The sequence below is a fragment of the Trachurus trachurus genome (genome assembly GCF_905171665.1).
Source record: "Trachurus trachurus genome assembly, chromosome: 9".
NCBI classification, from domain to species: Eukaryota; Metazoa; Chordata; class Actinopteri; order Carangiformes; family Carangidae; genus Trachurus; species Trachurus trachurus.
The window spans coordinates 28,811,150-28,832,224 of record NC_139895.1 but is presented as its reverse complement, the minus strand read 5'-3'; the positions used below and the strand labels follow the sequence as shown (position 1 = coordinate 28,832,224).

Genomic DNA, 21,075 nt, shown 5'->3' with positions numbered 1-21,075 from the left:
CGCTGGCTCTGTGGTGTTGGTCTGTGTCTGAGCAGCAGCCGTCACACTGGTCAAAAAGCTCTGGATTCCCTTTTGTAGTGCGCCGCTTCAGGTGGGAGGTGGACTGGAGCCCAGGGGGCCGATGGGAGCGCACTTTACAGGGAATGAGGTATCGAGGGAGCGGGGGGCGGGGTCACTCGGATGCCTGCTGCTCTGGCTCCTGCTCCTCCTTCACCCGGACGGGGCTCGGGCCGGAGCCGGAGCGCCGCGGCTGCGTGGAGCTGGAGTCGGAGCCCAGGGGGCTGAGGGGGTTGTGGCTGGAGCAGCAGGGACGGCCTTCCAGCGAGGAGGGGGTGAGCGCCCCCGCCTCGTGGTCCCCGCAGAAGGAGCGGGGGCAGAAGTCGCAGAGGGACGAGGCCGGGCCGCCGCAGACGCTGCAGTCGTGCCACGGGCATTCCCAACGTCCTGCAGACAGAGGAGGGGGTGATGGAGGGTTATACACCAAGGTGATGTGATAATAGATCCTGACATGTCAGTAAGACCGGACTTCCTCACTTATGAGTCAGTATTCAATCAGAAGGGGGTCTGCTGTAACAGCCAGGCAGGGGCAAACTAAAACTCCACCTCCTGGGACAAACTGGACCAGGATATGATCAGAAAGTTTTTCAAAGTTTGTGGACTGTGTTAAAGGGATCCTTCACCCAAAATCAATAATTCATCAATTTTCTACTCACCGTCATGCCAAGGAAGGGTTCCCAGAACTTTCAGAGTCATCAAAACACTTTTGGAGTTCCAGGGGGGGTCCGGCTGGCTACGGATTTTCATATAATGGCGGTGGATAGAGTTCACTTTTGAATAATCCAAAATACATACTATTAAACATCCAGATACCTCCACACTGCTCATCTGTACTGACCCAAGTGTCCTGAAGCCGCCACATGAAAAAGTTGTTCCGAAAAAATTGATTTGATCTCTGTTTTTAGCCTTGTTGTAGCAGTAGCTCCCAGTGGCTGTTGATGTTTGTGCGCATGTGCGAGGGGTTTTCTGCAAGATGTTCTTCCATGTTTACATCATACATCCAATGGTTTACAACGAAGAACGAACATCTAAAAACAGATGTGGATGTTTCATAGTGTGTGTTTTGGACCATTCAAAAGTGAACTCTATCCACCGCCATTATCCGTAGCCAGCCGGACGTCCCCTGGAACTCCAAAAGTGTTTTGATGACTCTGAAAGTTCTCCGAACCCTTCCTTGGCATAACGGTGAGTAGAAAATTGGTGAATTATTGATTTTGGCGGCCTTGCACGGCCAGAAGGCATGTCCCTGCTCCGCCTCTGGACCACACACTCTGGTTGATTTCTACTTTATGGCAGCGAACTGCTCTGTGCGCAACAGAGACGGAGTAAGGAGAACAGGTGCCAGGAGGAAGATGAAGATGAGCTCCTGAACAATGAGCTTATTGTTGCATATAGCTGCTAGAAATTAACAGAGCAAATGGACGGAAAACAGAAAATAAGGAGGCTTCATATCAAAATATGAGCAAATATACTTATAAAACAGAGGGAATTAGAAATAAAAGCCTGTCCTCCAATGGAGCCTGGTATCCTGGGCAGTTGAGTAAATAAAGAAACACAGTACACACACACACACAGCTCATCCAGTCATTACCATATGGTGGCTTGGTGAGGTTGAGACAGAGCAGGTGGTAGGCTTTAGGACAGTCCTTCCTGTCACACATCACCAGCTCTCCTCCTTCTCCGCAGCAGAAACAGAAGTACTCGTGTGTGTGTTTTCCCTCTGGCCGCAGCTTCCGCTTCTTGGGCTTTAGCTTGGCGTTCCTGGCCTTCTCCTCCTTCTCCATCACCACGGCGCTCTGGAAGAAACATTATAGAAAAACTAAATGTTCACCAAACACAGACTCTGAGCCTCGCGCACAGAGCTGGACGGAGGTGAGCGTCCTCGTCCTCACCGTCGGCTGCACCCCGAGGAACCCGGAGCAGTTGTCTGATCCGCAGTGACAGGACGTTCTCCTGTTGCCCACACAGTGCAGGTTGTAGTTGAAGGTCAGCTCCGTGTCTGCAGGAGAAGCAGGGACAGTGCATGTAGCATATGTGTAATACTCTCAGAGATCATATATGAGTCCATGTCTTTCCATGGGAACTCACCTGACTCGATGTCACAGAGGGCAAAGAGCCCGATGCGAACGTCTCCGTTCACCGTCCACTTCTGGGTTTCACAGTTGGGGCTGCAGCTGTGGTTCATAAACCGGGAGGAGTTTCCTTTGGGGCCGGCGTCTATCACCCGATCCTAGGAGGGGACATGGACATTGGGACACCGGGTTTAAGAAATGCTCGGTTTCTCCTCTGAAAAGGCAATTTCAGCGTTTATCCGCGTCCCTGACGTTACCTTGGTGAGGGTGAGCATGTAGAAGTTGGACACGTGATTTTCATGGGCACGTTTGATGCGCTGCTGGCACTCCTCCGAGTCTATCACCTCCCCCACGTACTCTGTCACAAAGTCACCCTGAAGGAAATCACAAACACTGGCTTCAGTACCACTCAACCTGTGACTGAGGACACTGAGGACACTGAGGACAGACAGAGACGGTTCGATTCTGTGTGTTGACATGACTGCAAACTGCTACAACATCACAGCCCTGGATCCAGTGAGCTAATACCAGGCCAGGTGTCGTTCACCTCTCATTCTGCTCTCTCTACTTTCACTCATCTAGAACTGACTTCTGAATTATGACAGTTTTTCTTTGACATTGTTACTGTTGTCTTCAAAAGTTCCCTGCATCAGAAAAGTGTAGTTACATTTTTGAGGAGTATAAAGCAACAGTAAAAACATACAGGTGCATCTCAATAAAGTAGAATATGAAGGTCAGATAGTGGAGCTACTGAACCAGACTAATGGCCCTTTTCCACCAGTCCCACTCTGCTCGACTCTACTCTTTTTTTTTTTTTTTTTGCTTTGATGCATCAGCTGTAATGGAAAAGATCCTAAACCAAGTTGAGTGAATAGAGCTGGAACTGTGTAGTGGAAAAGGGCCATAAGAGACCATTTAAAGGCTCAGAAACCTTTGCAGGTGTTTGGATTAGATTAGAGCACGACACCATCAGGTTACTATGGTGAACTTTTTCACTAAATATTTCAGTCTGTGTGAAATGAATCTATATAATGAAATCGATGAACTGTTCCATTATATTCTCCTTGACTGAGATGCGCCTGTAAATCATTTGGGTGAAAGGACGGGACACACACCTTCCTGAGAGCCTGGTTGGTCCTCAGGCCCCAGCCACGTCCCTCTGTCTTCACCACCTCTGTCTCCGCATACAGCCGCTTAGAGAAGCACTGGTTCTCACAGTTGTCTCCTGCAGGACACACCTGGTAACAACAACAACAACAACAACAGCATGAAGGTTACAGTATGTTATCACACCTAAACAAACAGTAGGAAATATGCACACACACACACACACACACCTGTGGATGACACTCGTACTGCAGCATGCGGTTGAGACACTGGGAGTCGAAGCTGCACGGATGCTCGTCTGCTGGTCTGCAGTTGCATCGTGGGATTTCTGACAAGTCAGCTACGTGTACCTGCACTTTCCCCACTGGTTTGTTGGACTGGCAGGACAAAACACAGCAGTAGAATAAGCTAACACTCTGCAGTCTTATTGAATACAAGGTCAATACATGGATTCAAATTTTCTGGGGATATTTAAATGACAGTACCTTGATGAATTTGTAGGGTGGAGGTTTGCGAGAGTTGCGTTCTTGCTCCAGAGCCTCCCTGCTCTCCCTCTGCGCCTTCAGCTCCTGAAACCGTCGGGCTGCTTCTTCCAGAGCTGCAACACACCAGCGCTGTCAGAAAACCTTCAAAAAAGGACAAAACCCCGGCAGCTCTGTCTGAAGGTCTTCCTGTCCGGAATGAACTTACCTTTCTTGAAGGTTTTGTTGATGTTGATCTGCCCCGTGACGAAGTTCTTGTCATTTTCGACGTAGGGGAAGACGCGGCCCTGGTTGATCCAGTAGTAGTCGTGGGAGCCAAAGAAGAAGACGGGGAAGTCGCCGATATCGTGGCGAAGGCTCTGAATGTTTGACGGTACCAAGCGAGGGTTGCAGATCTCCGCGGGCCACCACCTGCAAAGGAACCGGACGTTGTTCAGAGCGTGTCGAAGAATAACAACCTACATTATATATTCACTTAGTCTTTAACTATATTTCATCAATCTAATCCTGTCTTGTATGTGAGAGTTTAAATTCATATCTGTAAGATCTACATGAGACACCATTTATGTCCCATCTTTTTTTTTATCTAACACCATGTCAGTCAACTATAAACTGTGGTATGAATATTAAACTCTTGCAGTGAATGTGAGACAGGAGACCATCCATATTTCCAGATCTATAATGTCACAATGATTCCCATTAGAGATGAAAAGCATATGCGTTCATGGATTAAACATGTTAATCTCAACTAATGCTATGAGAAAAACCTAAATACGTTAGTCTGTCCCCAGCCTGTCTCTGCTACTCTGCCAAAAATCCCATATGATACATTTTTACAAATGAGTCACAAACATTAGTTAGATAATTAAAAAGTCTTAATAATTTCCCAAAACAGGGTACTGTCTTTTTCAGCAGGAATTTAAATTGTTCATTTGGAGTAAATGGTTCATTTCCTGGGGACTACTTTCAGTGGTGGATTGATCCACACTCTACTTATTTGAACAATAATGGAGCTACGTCAGAATTTAAATGAATGCTTCTTTTAACAAGAATGATACCAGACCTTAAATGTAAGTGACAGCTGCACAACCTGCAGCAGTCCGTGTTGGGTGTTCTCTGCGTACCTGTAGTTGCCCAGTTTGACCCAGACAATTTGTTTGTAGTGAGGCTTCTTCCCTGCCCTGCAATCACTACAGGACCACGCGCCCTCTGGCATCTCCATCTCCAAACACTCCGGGTGGAAGGAAGCTGGGCATGAGTCGCAGCACAGCAACTTGCCTCCTACATTTGTATGGATGTAAGTGTGAGTGTGTGTGTGTGTATGTGTGTGTGTGTGTATGTGAGTGTGAGTGTATGTGTGTGTGTGTTTGTGCATGCATTGTGGGAAATGGGTATGCAAAGAGAGGAGGAGTGTATGATTAGGTGATGCACCTTAAAACCTGGACAAACTCTGAATCTCATTTGCAGACACGCCTTAAAAAAGGATGAATACCAAAACTAAACTGAAAAGCAAAACCTACAGTGCAGCATCAAGCCATTTCCATATGAATATAATGTCCTGATTGGGGACAATACTTTCATTTAACCATCTAAAATAACATATGGCTTTTATTCTGCTCTTTGCTGGGGTCAAGGATTCTGTGACAACCACACAGAAGGTTGAAAAACCCCTGCATGTGATTCACTTACAGCTTTTACTACAGCAGTTACAGCATGTCTGGCAATCAGATTCAGAGCACTGTACCAAGACCAGTCTAGGGGAAATACATGCAGCAGCACGGGAGTAAAATCAGCCAGCGAGTTAACAACGAGTCAGTGTTATACCCAGGTAACAGAACACTGGCAAAAAGCAGGCATGCAGTCCTGCCAGTGAAGCAAACGTCTCCCATCACACAGATCACATCCTGCACAGACCAGCTTGCATGGAATCACGTATTTCTTATTATTACAATTTACTTGTTTGCCTGTGATGAAATATACTGTAGTATTACAAAAAAGAGTCATTTATCAAATCTAGTCCTGATTGGAATGGTGTTCCATCCAAGGCAGGTCAAAGCTCAAGAAAATGAGGTAAGCTGAAATTTCTGTTCATCTGAAAGTTCCAGAAAAATAAAAACTGGAGTGTCAGTCAGCATAGAGGAGGTGAGGCTGAACGAGGCCTTTCAGATCAAAAAACAAGCCCAGAGCGCTGAAGCAGAGAAGCAGTGTGCCTCCAGCAGCAGAAAGCTCCACAAACCACAGACACAACCTGAGCTGCTCCAGAGCGTCCTGCATCAGGTGGAATGACCAATTATATTTTCCCAGGGGAGGGCATTTTACTCTTTGATGCTTTAAATACTCTTTGATTTGATCTTACTTATGGCAGCTTTATTGCAAAGTTATATCTCCGATTGACTATTCATGCACAGCGCAAACAAATCTCACAATGGGCCTCTTGCAAGAACCACCCATATCCACAGGTTTGTTTTATAGTGGCACACACACACTACTGTCCAGGTTATCAGAGCTTTTGCATTTGTCAAGGTAGCCTGTCCTTCTCCACAGGAAGAAAAACTGTTTTTTTACTTTCAGAATCATAATCTGAATCACTCTATTTAATAGTTCTGCTTCCTGAATTTTATATAATAGATCAACAGATTAAAGTTCAGATTTTGAGGTCTATTTCTAGGGGAACATCACATTGGACACCAACAGAGACATGGGTCACTGTTAGGTTACCCGTTATGTGATGACACCTGGGCATGTTCTGCCTGCTGAAGAAGACCATGGCCACCAAATGTTCCAAATCTACGTTACCGAATCTTCCGTTTGTAGTTCTTCTCACAACATATGTTCTTTGTCTTCATGTCAGGCAGCTGTATGAATATCACCACAGCTGACACTGCTAAAAAAGACACTGCTCTTGAATAAAAGTTGCCCACAAATAAGGTGTAGCAGACAGACGGCCTTACACAGCGTTTTAGGGTCTAATGATGGTGATATTGAACAGGCCTTCGTCACAGCACGTTTTAACTTGTCATAGCAGGAAAAGTAGAGGTGTCTCTAACTTTAACAGCTCTGGGCACATCTCAATCACCTTAAAGGGATAGTTCAGCTTTTTTGAAGTGGGGTTGTATGAGGTACAAATGGGCCACTAAGTATAATATCTGCAGTAGAAAGGTCTCCCCCCCAACCCCCGAGAAACACCGGCGCACAGGCAGTACACTGTTGTCAATGGGGGGCGATTAATCAGTGTATTTTCAAGTCCTGTCTCAAAATAATACACCAGTTCAAGAGTACCATCAAAGGTAAAAAATTACAATGCATCCGCTGGTCGGAAAAAAGTTTGTTTATCTGGAACTAAACGCAGTTATGACACCAATCAGCTGATAGGCGAATTGATCCAGCGCGTCACAAAGCCTACCTGCGTGGAGGAGTACTGAGTGAGTTGGTTAGTTCCAGATAAACTAACTTTTTTACAACCAGCTGATACATTGTAAATGTTTACTTTAGATCGTACTCTTGAACTGGTGTATTGTTTTAAAACTGGACTTCTCGTAGGCGGCGAAAGTACGCTGATTAATTGTCGAAAGTGTTTTTCATTTGACCAGTGAGTTCACTATATTGAATTCACTATATAGTGAGTAGGGAGTAGGGAATGAGTGAGTGATTTTGGACACAGCCATGGTGTTTTTTAGCTGAATGTCTTCTGTAAAGGATGGTCTCCTCTGTCCTCAGAGCAGGAGGCAGAGCTTTAGACTGATTTCCAGGGGTAAGGAATGATCAAATAAGGAGATTGGGACGAGCCCTCCCTTTCTGGCCATGTGCCCCAGTAAACCATGACAGTGTCACAGTGAAGCAGCACGATGTGTTAATGAAACCCGTGATTTTCCTGCTGTGACACGTCAAAGTGTCTGTGAAAGAAAGAAACAAACTAAAAATACTCCTTCTTCTCATATGCCATCCCAAAAACAAAACAAAAAAATCATGTTTGGGATGAGGATACACTGATGTTCTTGCATGAGGCCCACTGTTATCTGTTAATGTGTTAGGGACCTTGGCTGAGGTTACTTTGCGCAACTCTGCATTTAAATTAACTGCATGTTTTAACCAGTTAATTAACTTTGCACCTCAAGGCTTTGAAATGAAAGATGCGCACAAAAAAAAGGGAAACTAAATCAGAACTGGAGCAGGCACAACACAAACACAGACCAGTGGGACAATGGAGAAAGAGAAAAACTGTTTAGTTACCTTTCCCAACATTCTTTTTGGTAGCTGACGAAGGAGAGGGAATCATAGGTAATTTCAACTCAGCACGATTTGACTCAGTCAGAAGGTAGTGGGACTTATAGGCATATGAACTTAATATGGTGTCAGTAAGGTCTTGGACTAACAGCCCTACACAAGACACACAGGAAGAGACGGGGGTGAGCCGCAGTCAAACTCCAAATTACCCAAAATTCACAAAAAGAGAAAGAACACGCAGTCTCTCACGCACATACACACACACACACACACACACCTATGCATACACAGTTAACACAAGAAAGTAACAAGCAAACCAAAGTTTGTCCCAACACAAAGAGGCCAAACAGTGCACTCAACTTATTAACAAAGCATCAGATGTGAAGTGGCTCAGAGTCATTCACATAAAAAAAAACTCAAAGGATAAACCCTGTGCTTTCTAACTTGTCACCATCTTTTAAGTGGAGTGCAGTGTAACAGCCTCGATCATTCATAGTATTAGTATAATGATGAGAAACAAACAGTACATTTCACGGCACTGCTACTCATGAACAACAATGCCAAACATGAAACATGGAATATTAAAGGTAAAATATCCAAATGTGGGAAAAAAAAGGAAAATATGTGAGGTTTCTGCATTCACTCAGAAGTAATGGGTATAATCTATAATCTATAACCCCTCATGATGGATCATGAAGGCTGATCAGGCCCTGTTTAGGAACCCTGTTCTTTTGCCAGTGGAAGCAGAAGTCACCAAGTGTGGCGACGTTAAGAGCTCCTGCATTTCTCTGCTCCGTCTGTTCGGGGGTCACTGGTGAACGTGAGCTGTTGGAGAGGAAGGCCATTAGTGTGCACTGCTGTGAGTGAGAGAGAGCTCACCTCGGGCACACAGGAAGCACCAGCCCACGTTGACGGGGGAGCTGAGGAGGCCGTTCCTCTTGGCGCTGCCGTGGTTGCTGCAGATCATGATGTGGTGGGTGAGGAGGACGCTGCCCGCCGCCACGCAGCTGTCTCCTGTGTGATAGGCCAACGGGCAGCGGATGCAACGCATCAGACGACCTGGGCAGGGAAGCAGAGCAGAGCAGGGGGGGGGGGGGGGGTTGGAGTCAAAAAAGCACTGCACACACAGAGCTGAGGAGAGGCGCGCTCCTTTCATACCAGTTTTGTGTAATGAATTAGGTCAAATTCCATTATGGGTTCCAGCTGTAATTAAAGTAAATCAGAGGAGAAAAACACAACCACTTGTTTTACAGTCCTGACTTCAGATATTAAAATGTAATTTCTCCTCCATGCTTTTTAAAATAGAAAACAAATGCAAAACATGGTCCCACCCTGCACATTTGCAGTGGTAGGTCTGAGCCTCAGGGGCCAAAGGGTCACAAGATAAATCTGCAGGGTTGTGAGATGTTAAAAAAAAAAGAGGTTTCACCTTTCATGGGCCTCACACAGTTATTCAAATGAAACTATGTGAGAGTTTTAGAGGAAATGGCTCCCTGGCCGAGCTGCTATCATCTCACAGGTCTCTGCAACTTTTGTCTCTTATTAAGACATTGAAAAGCTTTGGAACCACTTTTTTAGACAGTATACAATCATGTCCTGACAGACATATCCTATATATATATATATATATATATATATATATATCCTATAACATGTGATAGATGCAACATGAGGGATGTTGTCTGATGAGTTTGAGGAGTCCATTCCTCTCCATCAATATGTCAAAATGTCTGTTTCAGGTTCTTTTATTTTTGCTGCCCAACTTTATTTCTCTGTTCAAATGTACACTGCCTATAAAGTATTCACCCCCCTTTTATTGCTTTATACATGAAATCATGGTCAATATGATTTGGCTTTTTAGAATTTACAAAAAAAATTACTAAAAGCTACACAGATATGGTTTACAGGTAACCATGTCAATGGTCTGGAGTGGCCGAGTCAAAGCCAAGACCTCAATCCAATCGAGAATTTGTGTTGACGTAAAAAGAGCTGCTCACGCCCAATCCCCAAGCAACCTGACTGAAGGAGGAACTTGAAGGGGGTGAATATTTATGCAATCATTTATTTTACAGTTTTGATTAATTACTTTGAAAAATTCCAGTTTTACTTTGACATTAAAGAGTTTTTTGGGGGGAATTTTTTGTCAAAAAAAGTCAATTTTATTGATCACGATTTCATTCATAAAAGCAATAAAAAGGGAAAAACATCCAAGGGGGGTGAATACTTTTTATAGGCAGTGTACTGTATGTGAGCAGGTGATGATGTCACAGGCTGACATTTTTGGCACCTTAGCACTTGACACGTCTTCCTTTTTAAACCACAAGTTACTTGATGCAAACAGCAGTATAATGCAGCGTCAACTAAAGACACCTCCAGGGCTATGAAATATGAAATGACTTTATTTTTCTCCACTGGTGTACAGCCTCCGGGGCCCGTCACCTTCATTTAGTTTGGGGTGGAGCAGGATGTTTGTAGCAAGACTGAGTCATCAAATGTTCTGCAGAAATTTCATAGTACCGGGGAAGTGTAGTCATGACCCTTTACACTTTCTTTGAGTGCCACTAGTCAATAACATCAGCGAGAAGCCAAAAACATAATGGAAAACAAAACTTTTTCATGCATATTCTTCTTTTTCTGCTGATGTAGCACCATCTCACTGCAGCAAGCCCTCCACCGCAGAGTCAAACAGGAAATCAAAAAGGCTACGAAAACAAAGCAGGGGTTGTTTTACCTTTACTGGCTCGTTGCAGGTCTCTCTCCAGGCAGCAGGTAGAGCAGCTGTGCTGAGGGCAGCAGAAGCCTCCGTCCGAGCTGCTGGTGGTGCCTGGGAGTTTGCGGACACAGTCCTCGTGGTAATAGCAGCCGCATCCCAACACGGAGCAGCGCGTCACCTCTTGGCCCTCGACTTTACAGCTAAAACAAGGATGATTGCCTAGAAATAGAGTGGCAGAGAATCTCTGATAGTTAAGAGCCTAGCGCAACAAATGTGATGGTAAAGGTGTAGCCGGCCCCGCTCCGCGCCACTCACCGTTTCTACATTCCAAACAGGTGAATTTGCCTTCAGGTGGGGACGTCAGACCAAGACACTCCAAGTGAAACTGTCTGTTGCAGTCACCTTCACACACCACCAAACCCTCTCCGTACACCTCACAGATCTACAAGGAGTCACAAACACACAGAGCGTGATACGGACTCAGTACCTTCAGGCTTTTGAAAGACAGACAGGTGCATCATGAACAGCGCTGACCTGGCACACCGTGTCCCTCTTGCCAGTGCTGCTGTCCTGCCGGGATAAGCCAGAGTCCACAGACTGAGTATCTGAAGCGTCTGCATCTGCTGCTGCCGGACTGTCCAGACTCTTCCCAAATAAACCCTGTGATGGAAAGAAGGAGCAGAAATACGCCAAATGTGAGACACTGAACTTTTGCAAGCGTGTACATGTGGATTTATTAATGTGTCAACTATGATCTTGATTAACTGACTGATTGTTGGCTAAGGCTTGTACTACTTGTACAGCCCATTTTTACAAACAGTTTGTCTCAAAGGTCTTTACACAGCATCATAACAACATCCTCTGTCCTTAGACCCTCACATCCACTGAGGAAAAACTCCCAAGAAAAAAACAGTTGAAAGCTCAGGGTGAGAGACAGAGGAGGGGCCCCTCACTCAGGACGGACAGACTTGTATACAGACAAGGAAACAGTTTGTAACATGGAATATGGAATAATATAGCTAAGGAGCAGGTCCACAATCTGAAAGGTGGTGGTTGGATTCCAAGCTACTCCGGTGCACGTGTTGAAGCGTCTTTGGGCTGGACACTGAACTCAAAACTGCTAATGTGTGATCAGCATGTCAGTGTGTGGAGCAGAATTATGTGGATGTGGAGTATGTGTGTGAAATGGCAGTAATCAAAAAGCCCATTTTAAATCATGAAAACAATAGATTATTCAGATTAGAGAAGACAGAAGCTTAAAGGGATATTTCAACATTTTGGCAAATTGGCCCATTGCCATAATCCCTATAGTTTTAGGAGTAGGTTCATTACCTTTAATTGTCGGTGCAAGCTGTTTTTAGATTGGTGGGGCAGAAACACAAGCTCTGTACAGCGCGCGGTATTTTCGGGCTTTCCCTCACCAAACTCATCAAATACACAATCCAACAACTCCAAAGCACTCTCGTGGACAAGTTGTGACCTGTACATTCACCACGATATGAGATAATAACGGAACTTTATGAGACAGAGTTGTTTTCGAGGTAAATACGTAGCCGGAACTACATTCCAGAAATGGCTGCTGGGAATAATGACTTCAAACGCTAAAGTAGTTCAGAGTATTTGCTTGATGTGTTGAAATGTTACATAATTATACATTATTATTTCATAGCGTGGCGAATGTGCAGGTCACAACTTGTCCACGAGAGTGTTTTGGAGTCGTTGGATTGTGAATTTAGTTTGATGAGGGAAACGTGGAAATACCATGAGCCTCCGTTACGTTAGCTAAGCAGCTCATGTCTCTGCTCCGCCAATCTAAAAATAGCTTGCACGGACAATTAAAGGTAATGAACCTACCGGTACTCCTAAGACTATAGGGATTATGGCAATGGGCAAATTTACCAAAAATGTTGAACTATCCCTTTAAAAACACCTGAAATGATTGAAATCATTAGGTTAATTCATGGAGTCATCATTTTCAGTTTGGGTTGTGACATTGTGAATCGTGTAAAAATGTCTTGCACATTTCTGGAAATGCAAATAGTGTTTTCCCCCCTGTGTGAGTGGGTGTTAGTGCACACGTCTCCTCAGCCGACCTGTGGATCGTTGAGTCCTCTGGAGTCAGAATCAGAGGTGTCTCTGTACTGAGACGAAGCCATCTCCACATCTGTCGACGCCCTGCTTCGCTTCTTCAGGGGCTTGCAGGCGTCTGAGATCTCACTGGCACCTAGAAGATCACACAGAGGGGGTGGCCAAAAAGAGAAGAATGATGAGGTGTTAGAAGTATGGTATATGACCCACCCCCACACCACCACAGAGGTTTAGATGACAGAGGGATCCTCTACCTTTCTGTGAACCGGTCTTCATTGTGGTTTCAGGAGCCATCTCTGCCTGTAAGGAGTTTAAACGTGGAAGTTTAGGAGGTTTCAGTGGCGGTCAGTCAGACTCTAGTAGCACAATGAACGGTGATGTTCAGACACACCACAGTTCAGCATCAATAATGAAGCCCCCTCATTCACTGGGTGAGTGTGTGTTGAAACCTTTGTCACAAAGCGATACAGTGTTGCATTAAAAATCTGTAGTTTTTAGTTTAATTTTCCCATTTTCATCATTATATTTTTGGATTTTTTTAGGTGTATTTGACATATATTTGATAGCTGAATCTATATAGTGAAAATGATATGAAATGCAAAAAAGTGTGGGTAACGTAGATTCATCCACATTAATACGAGACTCTTTTATAACCAAAAGCAAACTCCTCGGGGTCTCTTTAACCAGCGGCCCTAGCTGTGTGTTTTTTTGGAACGCAGTGCTAGTTTGGGCCTGAAAAGCTGCTTATCTGTGGAGGACTGATACCTGTTCCTTTTTGGTTTTCTTCTTGGGGACGGGATCGTTGCCTCTCTCTGACTCAGACCGGCTCCTGACGGATCGTCGCTGCAGCTTTCTCTCCTGAGAACCTGGAAACGCATCAAACGGTTGAGGTGCAGCTCTCACTAACGCGTCTCCCTCTACACGTCAAACAATGGCGGTGCCTGTGTTTCACCCACCCTGTGGACTGCTGTGGTGCGACCCCGGGGAGGAGGTCTGCTGCGTTCCTCCCTCCTCGCTCCTCCGGCTGGCGGGGGAGCCTCTCCTCTCCTCCCTCTCCTCCCTCTCCTCCCTCTCCTCTCTCTCCTCTCTCTCCTCCCTCTCCTCCCCCTCCTCCTCCCCTTCGTCCCCATCTTCCTCCTCCTCTGGACTGGGTTCGGGTTTAGCTCTGCTGTCCTGCTGAAAGCATCAACATCTCAACATCACATTGCCAAGTAACTCGTCGTGTGGACATTTTACTGTCTGAGAAAGTGACACCAACCTCAGGAGAGCAGTATCCCAGGTCGGGCTGCCGGGTGTCTCGCTCCACCCTCTCCTCCTTCTCCTCCTCCTCCTCCTCCTCCTCCTCCGCTTTTTCTTTTTTGGGAGAGGGAACAGCTTTTTTCTGCAGCAGAGGCCAGTCACACTTAGTGATCTCCACATTCAGCCTCTTCATGGTGATGGAGAGAGGCAGCAGCTTCCTGGCAGCAGCTGTTTTCCAGGCCCTGACTGGTGGCGGTGAGTCCTGCCGTGCTTGTGCGTCACAACCGGTGATCTGTTTCGGGGAGCTGCCGGCCTTGCGCTGCTCCCCCCTCTGGTTCTTCTCTTCGTTGGAGGCCTGGGAGTTGGAGTTTTCTTCTGTGTTTGAAACGCTACACTGTCTGCGCGGCAGCTGCCTCCGCGGCGGCTGCTCTCTCTCCGGTGACTTCAGTCCTCCCTCTTCCCTCTTACCGACCGAGCCGCTGGAGCGCCGGCTCCGTCTCTCGGCTTTAATGGTGGGTTTCTTGTTGGGCTGGGCTACGGTAGGGTCCGGGTCCACGTAGATGAAGGTGTAGTTGTCGATTCTCTCCTGCCGCGTCATCGGAAAGGCGTCCTCCGCGTGGCCCACGCCCACCTCCCACTGAGAACGCTCCCGCTGAGGGATCGGCTTCAGAAGCTGGAGAAGAAAAGAGATGAAGCTGATGAGCATTATTTCTAAATAGAGCCGGTCTTGCTGCCATTCATGATGTTTAATAAACAGAAAGAGACATCGTGACCTAAAAACATACACAGGATGATTAAAAAGCAGCTTTGGCAATAAGTCCAGGTAATGGTCCTAATTTTGTTTGTCATTTTGACCCAAACTGTGTGTCCCACACATCCAAATAACATCTCATGAAGAGAGCAGCTCAGAAAATGATTCCATTAATAGAGACTGAAGAAAAAGGAAATGCTAATTGTTCTTTCATGATAAGTTTGAAAGTCAGATTCATAACTAACATGTGCTCTGCATATATCTTGATCATTTCAAATAAGCAAATTAACCCAGTGATGAAATAAAAATCTAACAATAGAAGACATTGAGTTGAGAGGAAAGCGTGACATAGTGGAGCTGAGGCTTGTGTGGATTCAATTGATGATTTAAGACTGTAAAATAAAATACCTCACCTCTAGATTCTGTTTTTTTTTTTTTTTTTACCAAATGTCTAATTTAAAGAAATCTTAACTACTCTACCAATATAAACAACAACAGGGAATCACAGTTAATAGATTATCTTTTTCTATCTGCATCAACTGGGTTCTGTTTCTACCTATACTGTGATCTTTTTCTATATCTGTTACATGTGAGCTCGCCTTCTTCTTCTTCTTAGAATGACTGAACTCCTAATTGCATGAAATTAAATTCTGTATACACATCAATCAAAGTCAATCCTGAAATAAAAAACCTTGCTTGCCTATAAACATCTGATTTTTTTAGCCTCTGTGTTACTGAAAGTTTACTCTGATGAAATCACTCTTTGCCTATAATATATCTTTATACTGGGTCACTCTTTTCTTCGATGTACTTCTACATACTTTGTGTCTCTCTACAGGGTTTGTGGCTTTGCGTAGAGTGTCGGACTGGAGGTCATCAAACTGCTTTTTTCCTTGGTACAGGACAATCCTCTTCTCGTGGATCCACGCTCGCTCAGCCACGCTGCCAAAGAACTGGACATGATACTCCCTGTGACCTGCACAGCAGAGACAGTCATGGGAATTAGTATTCACATATTCTAACACATTTAGACAAAATGAAAAAAAAAATTTTTTGGGATGGATCTGTTCAGTTACCTCTAGTGTTGATGCGAGTGTGGACTTTCATCTGTGGGTCAGAGGAGACCATGCAGGGCCACCAGGGGTAGGTGCCCACCTTGGACCACACCAGATCTCCTATGACAAACTCCTTACAGAAGCCCGTCTCTTGGATCACTGATGGATGATGGACCTTCGGAACCTAAACATGAAAAAGCGCTCGTCACTGCTGTGCTTTCTAAAATGACAGGTTGTCAACTGAACAACTGAAGCTGCTACACAGCCAACAGTCCCGCTCTTGCCTTTGGTGTCTTTGGTTCAGCTTTGATAACCGTCTTCTGAGGCTTCTCCGTCTGGTCCGGGGGTGCTTCTGTTGGCTGGGGATGGACGTGGGTGTCCTCTGTCTGGCCCGTGGTACCTGCCTGTGTTTGGCTCTGGTCCAGGCTCTGTTCCTGGACCTGCTGCTGCAACCTCGCACTTTTTTTCCTCTTCTCCTTCTTCCTCTCATGTCTGCGCTGCGTCTGAGCAGTCTCGTTCTTCTGAGACTCCTTCTGAGGATTAGAAAATAGAAAAAAGGAAAAAGAGCGGTGATGAGACATGAGTCAATTTTTTTTCCCTGTTTCCACAAAGTCAACTCAAAAATGGATCAGTCCGTCTGCAGAAATAAAATCTTCCTCAGATATCTACTTCTAAAGCTCTGCTGAGAAAAATCATCAGTGTAATCACTACATGAATTTACAAACGTGTAGCTTTTAAAGATACACATTATTATATTCTTGTATGCATCTCGTTCTGAAACATTTTCAATATCCTGTTTAAGCTATTTTTCATTTTTTATCACATTATTTTAATGTGAAGGTTTCCTTCTTTTCATGATCTTATGCAAGAATGAACTGTGAATTTTTTATCCGCATGCATTGCACTTTATGTCTATTCACACAGTGATGAGATTTAGCAATTTAGCTTTCAGTATCTTTTCCAGGGACACACATGTGGACTGAGCCGCATCCGCCTTTTTTTTTTTTTTTTTAGCAGAAAGCAATGGAATTGTGGATTGCAACTCATAGCTGCCATGTTACTTTATATTCTGGCCTCTTGGCCTCTTTACAGGGCTAACAATTCACGTTTAGAGGACAAAGTTTTCATCAAGTTGTATTGAGTAACTGTCCTGTCAGTCATTTGAAATGATTATTAGTTGCAGTACAACCTATATGTACATTCTCCTTTTGGTTACCCTCGGCCAGGGTTTTTTTTTTTCAAATACTTTGTAACATCTCTGCATAATGCTTCAGACATCTTAGCAGTTGTTGATGTCAAACTTTGCTCTCTGATGAAATCAGTTTTAAGAAATAAATGATATTTATCTTAAAAATGTCATCTTTAATTTAATCACAAACACAGAAATAATAATAAAATATAAACAAAGCTCATAAGCTGCAGCAGTGGGAGAGCAGAGGGATGAGGTTAAGATAAGCTTTGCTCTTTTTTTTCTTTTTCTTTTAAAATGTGACTGTTTATTTGAGTGTCACGTTTGGCTTCATGGTCTGGCATGTCCCCTGTTTGTTTGATCTGCAGAGCAGACGTTAATAAAAGACAAGAAAAAGATAAATGCAGGGTCTTAAAAATAATATACACGTTGAGATAGATACCGTAATTCAAGTTACAGGAGAGGCCAGTATGTTGGCTTTGAGTTAAGACTCTTCATGTTGTGCTCAAGAGGATTATTTTGTAATTATGATTTTTTTTCATTCATGTATCTCATTATTATTCTCTCAATTAATCAACTGCTTATTCAAAAAGTGTCAGATTTTTTTTTAATTCCATCACAATCTCCCAGAATCCAACCTGCCATCTGCAGCTGGCAACTTATTCATTTCATTTCATATAAAACAAAACTGGTATTTGAGAAATTCTGTCCTCTGACTGATTGATTGTTAACTAATCATTTCCATTCGATATCAAGTTTTTTATTTAATTTGACAAACTATAGAAGATTTTTCGGTGGATTTTAAATGTATAGCCTCTTTGATATGTTCTCCAGTCCTGTGTGTGTAACCAGGCTGAACACATTACCTGCAGCTCTTGCAGGAGGTCTCCACACAGCGCAGATTCAAACAGCTCCTTTCCGTTCTGATACGTCTTGATGATCTTCAGCTTGATCTCGGGGGAGCTGGTTTTCTTCAGCACCCCACCGGGGGTGTTGGACGGGGCGTGGGAGGGCTGAGAAGAGGGGGTACTGTCCACGAGCGAGGGGGGAGGGCTGGAGGAAGGCAGGTGTAGCGGAGGGGGAGGGGGCAGCGTGTGGGTGATGATGTGCGGTGTCTGGGACAGGTGGTGCTGGGGGGGCAGCTGCGGCGGCGGCGGGCTCTGTGGGTGCGGGTGGGTTTGTATGTGAGGGGGGTTGGAGTGGAAGTGGTGCGCGTGGGGGTGGTGGTGGTGGGGGTGATGGGGGTGGTGGTGGTGGTGGTGGTGGTGGGGGGGGTGGAGGTGCGGGTGATGCGTGGGCAGGGGCGGAGACACGGGAGACAGGGGTCTCTCCTGGAGGCCGGGGCCCCTCAGGACCGTCCCCTCCCCCTGCATGAGGCCGTGCTCTCCGTAGCTCCGTATGGCCCCGTAGCCGTTGGCCGAGCCGTTGGGGAACTGCGAGTACATGGAGAACTTGGCCTGCGGCTCGTACATGCCCAGACCCGGGGGGAAGCCGTTGGAGACCTGCTGCATGTCCTCCGAGGCTGACGGCGGGTAGGAGAACTCTGCATCCAGGGCAGCATCGTAGGAGGGACCACCATCCTCACCCGGGTCACTACCGGTGTCGCAGGTGCCTTCCTGTCTGATGTTGGCTGAGTCAATGAGCTGAGGGGGTTGCTGAATTGTATTTCCCATGATCCCTTGCATGAAAGAGAAGGAGAAATCCATTGTTGGGATCCTGCATCCTTAACTGTCTTTTTCTTTGACTGGACCTGTTGAGAGAGACATGCGAGTGAAATGAGACACACATAGCTTCAAAACCGAGACAATTCACCCAAGTGCCTCGTCAAAGATCATTGCATTGCAACGTTGCAAAGAAATTATATAACGTTACTCTGTGCATGACCCTTTTCAGGCACCTATTGACCTCCCGATGCATTGGTTTGTGTTTTTTGTTTCAGTCTCCATGAGGTCTATAGTGCAAACTACACATAGCACCTTCATAATACCTTACCCAGAGGCCCAGATACCAGCGCTCCTATTCTGGGAGATTATCCTGCCTCTGGTCTGCAATGTGTCAGTCGCTTGGTGGTAATGTGATTAAACACACTGTAAATGTATTTAAGAATATGCACCTTTTAGATGTAACATCTGATTTTTTTTTTTTTTTACTGGATCCAGCCAGGGATCTTTGCTGCATCTTTTGTGTCTGCATATGGGTTTGTTAAACTGTCGCCTAAAGGAAGAGCAATTCAAAAGATTAATCCTTAAAAAAAAAAAACAGCACTTGCCTGTACCATTGCATCTAATATTGTGCTTTCGTAGTGCATATTTGCAAACACATTTGCATGTATAGCAAACAAAAGAACAGCCAAGGCTCCGCAGCAGATCACACTTTGTCTGGCAGGTAATCCAGCCTGGATGCTCGGAGGAATCATAGGATATTACGTGACATGCAGCAGCATCCTGAGCCCGAGAATACAAAGAGTATTATTCCAATCTAATCTCAGTTCCTAATAAACACAAGAACTGAAATGATCTGAAGATGACCCTTATTGTGGATTTCTCTAGAAAACATAAATATCAGTTAGTCAGAGCCTGACTAGCTCACAGGGCTGCCTGGCTGCTGGATGCCAGTGGACAGTAAGTGGACTTTAATGGTGAAACTCTGTCCAACAACAGGAGCAGGTCCTCAGCCAACATTAAAATCAATCAATCACCTTAGACGTGCTCTCAAAACACAGAGCAAACTCCGGGCAGCGTGTGCTTTATTGACTGAGAACTTTTGCAGACAGCTATTAATTATCTTTGCACAGGCTTACAGATCATTTAGTGCTTTTAATTTCATCAACACAAACACATGGTGCCAGGCTCGTCACGGGCAAAACAAAGAGCAGCTACTGGTGGCTGCTTTGCCTCCTCGCGCTTGACAATCTTAATATCTGTAATGATAATAATAATAATAATGCATTAATCAGGTTAAAAGTGTTGAAGCCCGCGTGTTCACAGCGGACCCACTAATCCACTGATTGTGGTTTAATGTGCAGGCAGACCCGAGCAGCCCACCATTGACAGAGGTGGATAACGGTGATGTAAACATCCATTGGGTCTCAACTAACGGTCACCACACATTTAAAAACGACTTGTGGTTTTATATTTAAGATGAAACCCGCTGGTGTGAATATAAACGCCTTGTTCAAACCGAGTGGTTGTGTTTGGAAACGACTGCGCAGACAAAAAAATGTTTCATGAATGATTTTATAGCTTTCTGCGATGTTAGCCTAAAGCTACCTGACATCAAAGGGGCTTGTGTTTGAAAAGACGTTAACCGTTCCGACCGTTAGACAATAAACACACAACGGAGGAGCCGACCGTTTGTCTTTTGGCCCGCACGGTTAATAAACCGTTTCCCGTTACCGTTTGTGCATTTATGTCCACCACACATGGGAGAGAAGATGAAAGGGAAAGCTAATGTTGGCTAGGCTAACGTTCATTTGCCAATATGGCTGCCTTTGCCCCTTTAAATCAAATTGTCTGGCGTGATTATACCTCCATCACTGGCGGTTTGTGAGGGAAAATGTGGCTGAAAATAAGCGACCGAACACGGGCCGTGTGGAGGCAGAAGGAGGGGGAGAGAGCGACATGCATCGACAGCGGCGGCGGCTAACGGCAAACACGCTTATCGCTAAAAGAGGAGAGAGGCGAAGGAGCAGCACAGATTTTGATGCCGAGTCGAGAGATGCAGGGGAAATTACAACAAAAAATGCCAGTACCTTCAGCGTGTCCCATTCTAAACACATACACCAGCCAGCAACGTTTCCTCGTTTAATCAATAGGGGGGAAAAAACATAAAAATAAAAAAAATAATCCTGTACTATTGATAAAGCGCAGGCCTTTCCTTTTCGTTTTAACGCAATTCTCTACACAGAGGAGGAGGGGGTGTTACGCTATCTGCTCGCTACCCAATCCCAAAGCTTGGCTCTTCCTCAATGTAGGGACTGGAGCGTTTAGTGAAAACCCTGCTGGAGACAGATATGTTCAATTCTCGCACCCCCTCCTGCGTGTGGTCCTCATAATAACGGCAATAATAACGATCTCTGGCTCCCTCTTTCTCTGCTTT

At 45.1% G+C, this 21,075-nt stretch overlaps 1 protein-coding gene across 1 annotated transcript; it reads right to left on the bottom strand.

Annotated features, from left to right (window-relative positions):
* Nucleotides 1–172: 172 nt before the first annotated feature.
* On the bottom strand, nt 173–18,683 carry nsd3 (nuclear receptor binding SET domain protein 3; the record flags this gene model as incomplete). The annotated part of the gene is made up of 24 exons (XM_083978624.1): nt 173–444; nt 1,649–1,853; nt 1,950–2,056; nt 2,146–2,287; nt 2,387–2,503; nt 3,245–3,367; nt 3,467–3,613; nt 3,722–3,834; nt 3,927–4,129; nt 4,843–4,999; nt 7,949–8,095; nt 8,822–9,001; nt 10,674–10,874; nt 10,971–11,097; nt 11,190–11,315; nt 12,749–12,879; nt 12,998–13,043; nt 13,509–13,609; nt 13,700–13,916; nt 14,002–14,655; nt 15,555–15,709; nt 15,810–15,972; nt 16,073–16,321; nt 17,844–18,683. The coding sequence occupies 24 exons, from the start codon at nt 18,681–18,683 to the stop codon at nt 173–175; spliced, it is 4,923 nt and encodes a 1,640-aa protein (XP_083834750.1).
* Nucleotides 18,684–21,075: the final 2,392 nt, after the last annotated feature.